Source organism: Eumetopias jubatus, unplaced genomic scaffold (assembly GCF_037043125.1).
Source record: "Eumetopias jubatus isolate StellerSeaLion01/CBP00866 unplaced genomic scaffold, mEumJub1_p1.0 scaffold_15, whole genome shotgun sequence".
Lineage (NCBI taxonomy): Eukaryota > Metazoa > Chordata > Mammalia > Carnivora > Otariidae > Eumetopias > Eumetopias jubatus.
This window is the reverse complement of record NW_028274821.1, coordinates 57,764,240-57,776,408: the sequence shown is the minus strand read 5'-3', so window position 1 is coordinate 57,776,408 and position 12,169 is coordinate 57,764,240. Positions and strand designations below refer to the sequence as shown.

General features: G+C 48.6%; 2 protein-coding genes across 4 annotated transcripts in view; one reads left to right on the top strand and one right to left on the bottom strand.

Annotated features, from left to right (window-relative positions):
- KIF24 (kinesin family member 24) overlaps positions 1-10,929 on the top strand; it is a 49,290-nt gene extending 38,361 nt beyond the window's left edge. Inside the window, exons 9-12 of the mRNA XM_028115109.2 lie at positions 549-658; positions 4,908-7,139; positions 8,279-8,372; positions 9,153-10,929. Of these exons, the coding sequence (XP_027970910.2) occupies positions 549-658; positions 4,908-7,139; positions 8,279-8,372; positions 9,153-9,293 (2,577 nt within the window). The 3' untranslated portion in view covers positions 9,294-10,929. The remainder of the gene's footprint in view (positions 1-548; positions 659-4,907; positions 7,140-8,278; positions 8,373-9,152) is intronic.
- Positions 1,036-12,169, bottom strand: part of UBAP1 (ubiquitin associated protein 1) — a 68,553-nt gene continuing 57,419 nt past the window's right edge. For 2 of the 3 annotated variants that reach the window (XM_028115110.2, XM_028115111.2), the window contains one exon: positions 10,821-11,914. In XM_028115110.2, coding sequence (XP_027970911.1) covers positions 11,774-11,914 — 141 coding nt within the window. In that variant the 3' untranslated portion in view covers positions 10,821-11,773. Of the gene's footprint in view, positions 10,697-10,820; positions 11,915-12,169 lie in introns of those variants that run through there. The other variant, XR_015766886.1, reaches the window with a different exon arrangement.

Sequence of the window (12,169 nt, the reverse complement as noted above, 5' to 3'; positions counted from 1 at the left end):
TGCTGGTGCTCCCTGTGCTTGTGCTGTCAAATAAATAAAATCTAAAAAAAAAAAAATTACTCAGTTTGTTCCCTGTTTACGGACTCCTAGATTTTCTAATTATTATAATGTAATGCATATCCTATGTGCACTTTTTTTTTTAATCAACTGAGCAGTTCTCTTTAGGAATATGTCATGGAAGCATGCACATTTTTTATATTTTTATACATATTGCCAAACTGCCTTCTCAAAAGCTTATACCGTTTGATGGTACACAGTACATAAATAGTATAGCAATGTAGAAAAATGCCCATTTCCCTAGACTCTCACCACGGCAGGGTGTCATGAGTCTTAATTAATCTTATGGGTGAAAAATATTAGTATTCTTACTAGTTTGAATTTCTTTGATTGGTTGGTGAAGTACCTTTTTTGTGTGTTTTGTTCATTTGTATTTCTTCTTTGTAAACTGCCTTTCTGTAGAGGGGAGCTATAGCCCAGTGTTCTGCACAGTAAGTAGTCAATATGCCCTTTGTTAACTGACTTCATTGAGCTGCCTTCTGTTTGGACAGGTCCTGAGGGATTCTTTCATTGGTGATGCCAAAACCTGCATGATTGCCAACATCTCACCAAGCCACGTGGCCACCGAACACACTTTGAATACCTTGCGTTACGCTGACCGGTGAGTCGCTCCCAGGTATTGGGGGGTGTGTGTGTGTGTGTGTGTGTGTGTGTGTGTGTGTGTGTGTGTGTGTGTGTGTGTGTTTGAAACACATAGAGATCTGATTGTGTGTGTGTGTTTGAAACACATAGAGATCTGATTGTGTGTGTGTGTTTGAAACACATAGAGATCTGATTGTGTGTGTGTGTTTGAAACACATAGAGATCTGATTTTGAGATCCAGAAGTCTGTTCTTGAGGCAGTGATCCTAGTACCATGGGAATGTGCAATTGGTCATTTGAAGAATGTGACTTGGTAGGCCTTGCCATTTTACAAGTGTGAATGTGACAAGAGGAAGGGGACACATTTCCTGGTTCAGGAGACAATTCCATCAGTGACTTTTATTTTTTAAAGATTTTATTTATTTGACAGAGAGGGAGAACGCGTGCGCACATAAGCAGGGGAGCGACAGGCAGAGGGAGAGGGAGAAGCAGGCTCCCCGCTGAGCAGGGAGCCCGATGTGGGGCTCCATCCCAGGACCCTGGGATCATGACCTGAGCCGAAGGCAGATGCTTAACCGACTAAGCCACCCAGGCGCCCCCATCAGTGAGTTGTTTTATTTTTTGATTTTTTAAAAAGATTTTATTGATTTGAGAGAGAAAGAGAGAACACATGAGAGGGGGGAGGTTAAGAGGGAGAAGCAGACTCCCTGCTGAGCAGGGAGCCCTATGCGGGACTCGATCCCGGGACTCCAGGATCATGACCTGAGCCGAAGGCAGTCGCTTAACCAACTGAGCCACCCAGGTGCCCCAGTTTGTTTTTTTTTTTTTTTTTTAATGTTTTGATGAGAAGGAACTTATTTATTTAAAGATTTTATTAATTTATTTTACAGAGACACAGCAAGAGAGGGAACACAAGCAGGGGGAGTGGGAGAGGGAGAAGCAGGCTTCCTGCAGAGCAGGGAGCCCGATGTGGGGCTCAATATCAGGACCCTGGGACCATGACCCAAGCCGAAGGCAGACACTTAACGCCTGAGCCACCCAGGCGCACCCATCAGTGACTTCTAAATGGCTAGTAGGAAATGAAATATTTCTTTGGAGTGGAAGGCTCAAGGTTTTCTCCCTGCTGGCCTCAGCCCTAATCGTAAGGGATAGAATACATGTTACTTGTCAAGGCAGAGGCACTTAGAGCTATGTAGGTCCAGAAGACATCAACCCAGACATGACATGTTACAGAAGGATAAAATAAACCCAGAGAAAGGCAGGAATTTTAAAAGGGCTTATTGGGAATTGGCAGTAAAGCTAGCCCTTCTGACTATATGGGCAGGGCTCTTTCTGGGGTGACCTTGGTATCTGCCAGGGTTCCCCCACCCCCGTGCCCCATCTCTTACCCGGGGCCACATAGGGTTCCTACCAGGGGTGAAGACGCTGTCATTTCCATCCTTTCCTCTGGCTGCTTTCCTGCCTGGTCCTGTCTTACATCCTTCTCTTTGGTCTGCCAGAAGCTGTCTCCAAGATTAACAAACTATTTGAGGGAGACCTGTTTTTTTATTACTGTTGAGGAATCTTTAGTATCCATGGCATTTTATGAAATTCACTGGGAAGGAAAAGTGAGCTATCATTTAAGCTCCATGAAAACAAGAAACCTTATCTATTTCTCGACTTTACCTACTGCCCAGACAGTACTTGGTACCTAGTAGATGCACAATAAATATTTGTGAATGAAAGGAGGAACTCTTCCTGGGTGGCAGGGTGAGGCCCTCTGTACCTATCTCATTTAAATAAGAGAGAGACCTCACAAAGTGGTTTTAAGAGTGGGCCCTGTAGTCAAGACTATCTGCTTCTGCCATGAAATAACTGGGCAGTCTTGGACAAAAGGTTTGGGCTTCAGTTTTATCTGACAGGGGATAATATTAGCATCTACCCATACAATAGTTATGTGCAATCATTGAGGATAGTATGTTATGAAGGGCTTAGCATGACATAGTTACCGTTCAATGTGTTAATTTAAGCAACAGTAATATTAATAGGTGCCCAAAATAGGTTTCCTTTATTGCATGGTTTCCTAATGCCTGCACACTAGCACCGCTGTGAGAAAGACTCCTTCCTGCGTGCCTGGGTGGCTCAGTGGGTTAAGCACCTGACTCTTGGCTTCAGCTCTGGTCATGATCTTGGGATCCTAAGATCGAGCCCCAAGTCGGGCTCTGCACTCAGTGTGGAGTCTGCCTGAGATTCTCTCCCTTTCCTTCTTCTCCTCCCCCGCTCACACGTTCTCTTGCTCAGTCTCAAATAAATCTTAAAAAGGCTACTTCAAACTGAGATCATATAGAAGATATGAGATGATCCAAACTTGTTTCCAAAAAATGAATATGGCTTAAAATTCTTTACCCCCATGTACCCAGCTTCAGTAATTGATAACGATAAACTGATCTCGTTTCATAACCCCACCCACTCCTCAGATCACATTGTTATCAGTTGCTTAAAGTAACAACTTCATCATTAGGAGCAGAGAGCAAAACATTTCTCTTAGTGCCTCAGTAAAGGAAGATGAAAGTAACCCTTTCCCATAGGGGAGGTATTAAGTATAACTGAAATATTTGAAATAATTCTGGCTTTAAAAAGAACAGGAAAAGTGTAATAGAAATCTCTTCCATTTGAGGGGGCACCTGGTGGCTCAGTCGTTAAGCGTCTGCCTTCGGCTCAGGTCATGGTCCCAGGTCCTGGGATCGAGCCCCGCATTGGGCTCCCTGCTCTGCAGGAAGCCTGCTTCTCCCGCTCCCACTCCCCCTGCTTGTGCTCCTGCCCTCACTGTCGCTGTCAAATAAATAAATAAAATATTTAAAAAAAAACACTACCTTCCATTTGAAGCAGTTGATAAATTATTGAAAATGAATGAAAGCCATTTGTTTTACGTGCTTAAATGAGGCCTGGTGAAATTAATTTTAGGTAATCTATACACACAATGATTTTATTGCTTATTTAACAATTCTGATTTAAAATTTTCTTCAAAAAAAAATTTCTTCTTTCTATATACTAGAATGTTGCTAAGGAGTCTAAAAATAAAGTTCCAGCTGGACCCCTAATAGGTATAGATCTAGCAGAAAAGCTCAGTGACGAGTGATTTTGGGGATAGGAAGAGTACATTGGAAGCATTTAGCATCAATACCCAAATTACCTGTAGGATTCCTTCTGGCACTCAGCTTTCTAGAATTATTTACTGTGACTCCTAGGGGGAAATTTTGGTGTTTCTCTCTTACTGAGACAAAAATAGTTAAGATTTTTATAGTAGGAAGTAATCTGGAACCATCTAGACTGTGGCTCTTCTCAGCCCATTTCCTTGTATGTATGCCCTAGTGCAACACCTAAACAAAGACCCATGGACACGTGTCTTCAGTCACATTCTACATCTCTTTGCTTACCTATGTTACCTGCCTGCCTTGGCTCTCAGACTTCAAGGGAAGATTTAAATCAAGTCTCAGTGTCAGGCTTATGATCTTGGTTTTTAGAAATAGCCACAGGGGTCATTTGGCTACCTGTAAGGATTGGATTAAAACCAAAACAATGGCAAAGACATTTTATGGGAGCCCCCAAGCAGAAGTACTGCTCCCTCCCAGGGGATTTTAATGAAGAATCTTCAGACCACTGGAGAATCACATTTTTACTTGATGTCTCCTTGTAATTCTAAATTCTTACAGTGTTTTTAAATATCACAGAGTTAAGAGACTGATCTTGACAACTGAATCCTAGCAGAGACCTAATTCTGGATTTTCCATCTTCTCTAAGGTTCCCATGTGGAAGAGAGCATGGTTCTCTATTCTCTATCTAGGGAGTGATTTTGCCTCCCAGGGGACATTTGGCAATGTCTGGAGATATTTTTGAAGCTTCCTTGGCCTATCCCATGGGACTGAGGTGATTTCCAAAACTTTTTTTTTTTTTTTTAAGATTTTATTTATTTGACACAGAGATAGCAAGAGAGGGAACACAAGCAGGGGGAGTGGGAAAGGGAGAAGCAGGCTTCCCACCAAGCAGGGAGCCCGATGCGGGGCTTGATCCCAGGACCCTGAGATTATGACCTGAGCCAAAGGCAGTCGCTTAACCAACTGAGCCACCCAGGAGCCCCCCAAAACCTCTGATCATAGAATGTTTAGTATATGTTTATATTCTCAGACTGCACTCATCTTTTTTGTAATACTTTTCTTTGGTTTTTGAAAAATATAGAAAAGGAATTGAGCATGCAAGAATACACATTTAACATAAAATGGTAATTTACAGGGTCAAAGAACTAAAGAAAGGCGTTAAATATTGTGCTTCAGCTACAAGTAGAAATCAGACCTCTGGAAACTCTTCTCCAAAACGAATTCAGAGCTCCCCTGTGGCCCTGCCAGGGGACAAGTGTTCTCCCAAAAAGGTCAAGCTGGGGCTTCAACAGTCATTCACGGCAGCTCCCAGCTCCACGAGAGGGAAGGCCCATCCTCTGGCCAGCCACCCACCCAACATCCCTTTTGCACCTGTACCTAAAGTTCCCGGTAAAAGGCATGGATCCAGAGGGAGTCTTCCCCAAGACTGGGTCGTTCAGACCAGCCCTGTCAAAGGAGCCACACGGTCTGGACAGTTAGCCAAAAAAAGGGCGGAAGAGTCTGCGTCCTTGTGCTCTGAGAAAAATCAAATGGGCAACAAAACTGCCCACAGGTGGGGAAGCAAGGCGGCTGCCTCCGGAGAAGCCCCAGCGCGTGGAAAGCTGCCCTCCAAGTCCAAGACAGGGCAGCCTGTGCGGCCCGTGCAGCAGCAGCTGGTGTCACGGGCTGAGGTCTCCTCTGGTGGCCGCCGCCACTTAGCAGAACACGGTCAGCACAGCGAGGGGAGCACACCGGCCAGGCCCGCCTCGGAAACGTGGACAGACATCCCTCCACATCAGAAGGAGAGGGAGGAACACTTGCGCTTCTATCACCAGCAGTTCCAGCAGCCACCTCTCCTCCAGCAGAAGTTCAAGTACCAACCACTGGAAAGGTTCTTCTACCAGTACAGGCCCCTGGAGGGGCAGCTCCAGAATGAGACCCCTCCCACCTTCTACTCTTACTCCGAGAGCCAGGATGGAGCCCAAGCTGAGGACCTTGATGACAGCGATTTCAGTGAAGATTCTTTTTCACACGTCTCCAGTCAGAGGACCACAAAGCAGAGAAACACCGAGAACAGCGAAGGCTCATTCTTCCTTCATCAGAGGGAGCAAGGCCCTGAGGAACAGGTGGCTGAAAGGCAGCAGAGTCTGCTTTTTAACCCCAGGACAGATGGTGCTGAGAAGGGTCCAACTGGAAACTGGATGTGCTCCAGGGACCCCACAAACTACAGAGGAGCAGCACTCAGTCATGGCCACGGCCCAGGTAAGGTGCCTTGGGACTGGAGCAGAGAAGAGGATTCTACCTCCTCGGGGCTTTCTCCCAGAGACAACCCGGCAGAGAAGCCTTACTGCTCCCAGGTAGACGTTGTATATGGCCAGAAAATAGGTGGTGGCCCAGCCTTTGAACTCACACAGAACGCTTTCAAAAGTGAGGTTCTTGGGCAGGCAGAGGGTAGTTCAGTCCCCACGGAGGAAGATGGTTTCATTTTCTCACTATCCCACGGGGCAGTTCCAGGATCTCCAGACCATAGAGAGACAGTCAGCACACCTCTGAGAGAAATCGACCAAGACAGCCCAACTCTGGCGACCAGAACAATGAAAAACAGTTACCCTTACCAAGAAGATTGTAGAGGGGAATCAGGCACATGCTCTGAATATGCTTCTGGACTGATGGCTCCCCTCACTGTGTCCCTTCTGGAGAATGCAGATGATGAGGGCCCTGTTCCCCTGGAGCAGCCGGCCCAGGATGGGCTTGCTCACGGTCTAATGGCAGCAGGGGGCCCATCTGTGGGCCACACAGCGTCATCTGGTAATCAAAAGGCACTGCCAGTGTGTTTGGCAGCTGGGCACTTGTGGCTCTCATCATCTCCCCCTGACACTAAGCCGAGTGGTGATCTTCCAGTTCTGTCCCCGTCACCCATCCGTCAGCACCCACCTGACAAGCTGCCCATCGATGAGGCTGACCTAGGGGAGGTCTGCCAGAGCAGAGAGTCTGCACTCTCCTCCCAGGAACATGTGAGTAGCCAAGAGTATGATGCAGATGCTGAGGCGGCAGAGGTGAGCAGCTCCCACGGTTTCCCAGGAAAGCCCTTCCCCACCATACATACTGGAGGACCCCACCCTGCACCTCTAATCACCCCACGAACAAAAAGTAGTGATATGGCTGACCAGCCTTGGGCCCAGGAAAGAAAACATCCAACAGGACTTGGTTGGCAGGAGCTAAGTTTGCCGAGAGACCCCGTCAAGTTGCCTGGCTACAATAGGGACATCGTGTGGCTCAAATACAGGCCAATCCCAAGGTGCTTAGCAAGACCAGGCTCTCCCCTGGTCCCTGGCTGCTCTCCAAAGACTGCAGGGACACTGCATCAGCTCACCCTGGGGCCTGCACAGTAAGTTGGGACACTCTCCCCAAGACTTGAGCCCCTTGGCACCCCTCCTTCCACCCCAGCTTAAACCTCTGTCTGTTCTGGGAATGGCCATCATTGGTTCAGTATCAGAGCTATACTACAACTGGAGAGGCTTTTTCCCACTTTTCAAGGGAGCAGGCCTGCCAGGGTGGGTGAACCCTGAGTCTGGGAAAGCTGGGACTTGAGTAAAAGGGAGGATCTGTCCCCTTTGGCAAGCCTGTGACCTGTGGTGAAATCAGAATCCTCTTCATTCTGTTGGGTCTGTGTTCCTGGAAGTACTGCCCAGGGACACAACAGCTGCAGCCTTGTGCCCTCAGAACCAAGGCAGGCTGGGCAACTTCCAAGATGGTGAAGATCAAAATCAGAGGGACTGATGATTTGTGCTGCTTTCCCCAAAGGATGCTGTGGATGGTGCGACAGAAAGTATAGAGAAAGAAAGGAGGCAGAGAGATCCAGCACAGCCCCTCAGCATTAGGGGCCGGGGAGAGGGTGGGTGTATCGGAATAGGCACTACAGCCCTTCGCTAGGGCTCCCAATGTCTAGGCCAGCTGTGTGCGGGCTGCCCCTAGGGGCTCAGGCCAGGGCCATGGACAAAGAGAAGGACATGCAGGTGAGGAGCCTGCCTGTCCCAGGAGATGATCTTGCTGTCTCCATGGTCTCTATCCGTCAGCAGCATCCGACAAAAAGCAGATCCTCCAGTTTCTAGCTCAAACACCCTGCTTTGGTACCTGGACTCCCCATAGGAAGTAAAAATGATGGCAGGTGAGGCAGCAGGGTCCACCTTGTGCCAAGTGTGCCCGCTGCAGTGGTCACAGCCTTGAGCCTTTTGGCAGGGAAGCTCCTGCAGGGGAGAAGCAGCACTCATCCCTGTCCCTCAGTGTAGCTGAGGAGGCAGGGACAGATCAAGAAGCCCCTCTTTCCCAGTATCTTCTTGGTCTACTTTAGTCCCTAGACAAGTCCTGAGAAGAACAGGTGACAGGGGAGGAGGGGTGGTGGGCTGGCCCTGGTCAAAGCTTTGACCATTCTGGGAAGGGGCCATTCCTGGCCTGGAAATGAGGCTCAGCCCCAGAAAGCTGCCTGGGAGACCCAAAGGATCACAGTGTCCCCTCTGGTGTTCCCAGGCAGGTGGTCATCCGAGCACACCAGGAACAGCTGGATAAAATGGCAGAACTGGGCTTCAAGGAGGAGATCTTGATGAGCCAGCTGGCTCTCAATGTAAGTGGCCTTGGCTAGACACTCAGGGTCTGTTGGGAATTAGCCTGCAGGTAGTTTGCTGTGGTTATATGTGAGGTAAGGGTCTGCTGTCCTACTCTAAGAGGACTTGGGCCTCCTCTTGCCATTCCTCTGACACACCTCGAGGGGGTGCAAGGACACAGGTGGGAGATGGTGCTGCACTCCCCATTTCCAGGCTAAAATGTTTCCTGCCTCTATCCTTTGCCATTCTGCCTTATTGGCTTGCTGGAGGCCCTCCCATATGCCGACCAGAGGCACTTTAAGTAGGCTCCACGCCCCATGTGGAGCCCAACACAGGGCTTGAATGCAGGACCCTGCAATCAAGACCTAGGCCAAGATCAAGACCAAGGCCAAGATCAAGAGTCGGACACTTCACCAACTGAGCCACCCAGGCGCCCCCCAACCAGAGGTACTTTTACAGATCCCTCTGCCCTGCAGAATACCTCTCTACATAGAATTTTCTCAAGTGCAGGGGTGCCTGGCTTGCTCAGTTGGTGAAGTGTGTGATGTTTGATCTTGGCATTGTGGGTTCAAGTTCCACGGTGGGTTTAGAGATTACTTAAAAATAAAATCTTAAAAAGTTTCTCAAATGCAGAGAAATGACCCTCACCCTGTGCCACAGTGACTATCCTGCAGACTTTCCAGCTGAAGGAAGGTCCTGGGTTCTGAAAACTTCCTGCAAGAAAAGGGACTAGAAAAGCAGATCCTGACAGAAGGCCAGCAAAACCAAAAGTTCCAGTTGTCCTTTGTTTCCCTTTCCAGGATTTTGAAGATATTGTGACCCAGTTGGATGAAATCCTGGCTCTGAAATCCAAGTGCATCCAGAATCTGAGGAGCCAGCTTCAGCTGTACCTGGCCTGCCACAGGCCGACCACAGCCCCTGAGAGGACAGTGGTGTCTTAGAACAAGATCCAGTATGAGGTGATGGAACAGCTCAGGAGCCTGTGCTGAATTCCCGGGGGCTGAAGGGGCCTCTGCCAGGTCCTCCTTACAAATCCTAGAACCCACTCCCCAGTCCTGCCCATGCTAGCCTCTCCCCAGCCACACATGGCCTTGACTAGGCCCCAGCTCCTCTCTCAGGGCCAAGCCTCTGTCCCTCAGTTCCAAGCACAGGAGCATCTGTAGGGAAAGACAGAGCAGCCTAAAAAACTTAATATACCCCTCCCTTTTCTATGGGGCTAGAAGAGAATTTGTCTTACCAACCCCTTGTCTGTGAAAACACATTTGGGTCTAATAACCTTGTGGATGTTTCTGAGTTTGAGGACCAGAGGATGGGGTGGGCCAGCGGTAACCTAGAGGTCAGAGATCACAAGCTGGGGAAGAAAACATGCTGAACTCAGGGGCTTTGATAGCTGAATTGTGCCCACATCACTGCATTACTCTTTTAATAGCACTCGTGCTCCTGGAGCAGTCCTGACTCCTCACCTGCCATGCCCACGCATGGCAAAGTTGAAGAAGTGGAGGATCTCCTCACCTTACCTTTATCCAGCATTACCCTGGCTGTCCACTCCCTCTCAGGGGCCTGTGTTCAGTTGTATCTTGGCACTGAGAGCTCTAGTCAACAGTCTGAGACTGAGGCAGAATTTTTATACACACACAAGTTCTGCTTGCTGTGTATCTTTTCATCAGGAAGAAGCTCAAGACAAATACAAAGTGGTCCGCCACTTCCTAGGGCCACCCTGGGTCAAATAAGATGCAGGTGTCACAGCCTTGGTTCTGATGCTTATTGTAATGTGTGGAAACTTAAATTTCTTACAGGGAAAAGGACACCTTTTTAAGGTTTCAAAAGGAGGGCTTAATTAAAAGGGTAGCAGAAGGGCTGACTGGCTTTCTGAGACTGCAGCCCTGCCACCCTTTGCCTGATCTGAGCACTAGAGGGCGGCCTCTTTCCAGCTTCGTGGCCCAAAGGCTCTGCCGTCTCCTCATATCACTAAAAGAATGAGACCCACTGCCAGCCAAGAGCACTAGAGGGACTGTGGGATGGCATTAAGTATAAGGACAAGAAACTTCAGGGAGGAATCTAGTTCTCGCAGCTACAGCAGCACCACTGAGCGCTGGTGAAGCAGTCTGAATCCAGTCCCGCCTGTGGCACACAGCACATAAATGCCGGATGTGTCTCACAGGAAAAGGTACTTCCTCATTTCTGAGTGATTGCCCCAAAGGCCCAGGCTATCTCACCTCCACAGTCAGTCTTGCAGGAAGGCATGTCCTTGGTTCCAGAGACTGAGCTAGGTCAGGTTTATAAAGCCAGGGCCGACTGCAGGGCCAGCTCCTGGGTCCCACGGGCCTATAGTGGGAAGAGAGTACTAAAAAGAAAATGGTTAGTGCCTGTTTCATCCCCAGCAAATCCAAGCAGGAATCCCTTCCCCACCCATCCCAACCCCTCAGTAAAATAGCACTTGGCAATAAAGAAATTATCACAGCAGGACATACCTTTTAGATTTTTATTAGTAGTTTTCTGAAGAATCAAAATAGTTAGCAAATTACTTTAGATTCATCAAGACTGTATATCCTTTGTATTTAGATCTTTAATGATGTACAACAGAATATAAAACAAAGAGACTGATTTCTATGACTAGGTGTTAACTCATTGTGTCATCCTAGAGCAGGGGGCTGGAGGGAGAGGCTGTTCTCCAAGGAGAACCGAGGTGGAGTTAGTGCTGGGCTACTCTATTGTAGCCTGTTTCTCCCCCACTCAGTATGCTGGGAAGGGGCCAATGATTTCTTAAACTGATAACTGTTTCCTTGAGTGGGGGGGCTCTAAAATCCTGGGTAGCAGAGGACTGTGGTTCAAACCAAGCCAAAAGAAACAGGCTGGGGCAGGGAAGCATGATAACTGCCTGGCAGACGAGGCCAACTCAGCACCCCATGGGGAAAGGGCATTCTTTGCACCTCAGAGACGTTGCAGAACCAGTGTAACACTAACAGACTTTGTTAAAAGGAGAAAAAAAAACCCTGGAAGAACCTTTTCAATTGCACTCAACTTGGATTAGAGTTCAGTCCACCAGTGCAGGGGAGGGAAGCATCTAGCCCTAAAGCAGCACTGAGTCTGGCCCTCCCACCCCCTCTCCCTGACTCCTTTTGGCAACTGGGCCAGGTTTCGGCTGAGGACATACAGACCCCGGAGGGCCAAGGTGGGAAGGACACTTCTGAAAATACAAATACATTTAATATTGAAGGAGCCAGGGCAGTGCTGGAGGCATTCACATGCCCGAATCTTTCCTTTCTCCCCAGTGCAGAGACTGGCAAGCACAGTCTCCACACCTGACCTTCCACCCCCAAAAGAAAATCAGGAAGTGTGCCCCTTCTCCTTCCCCACACATGGGCTCCTCAGGGCCTCCTGCAGGGGCGGTTCCATGGCAGGGTCTAGGCAGTGCCTGGTCTCAGCTGGCTCCTGCCCGAGCCATGAGGTCTTCCAGAGCATTGTCCTGGTCATTGTTGTGAAGTAGTAGAACCTCCTTAATGTCTTTCAGTTCAAAGCCCATTTCCTTAAATTTGCTCATTAACTGAAGAAACTCCATCATCTAAGGGATAGAAGAGAATGAAGATTGAAGAAAGGGGTCTGGCCACACAGCAGAGTGGAGGAATGTGCATACAGGGGGCTGGTTGGGGAAGTGTGCATCTTTTGCCAGAGCCTTGAGTCTCTCTCTGAAGTCCCCTAGCAAGCAGAGGGTGGTGGCTGTGGAGGAAGCCAGGGCAGACTGGCTGATGCTACAACCCTCATCCTTCAGGAACTGTGCCCAGTTCCAAATCCTGCTGACTCATGGGTCCCACTAACC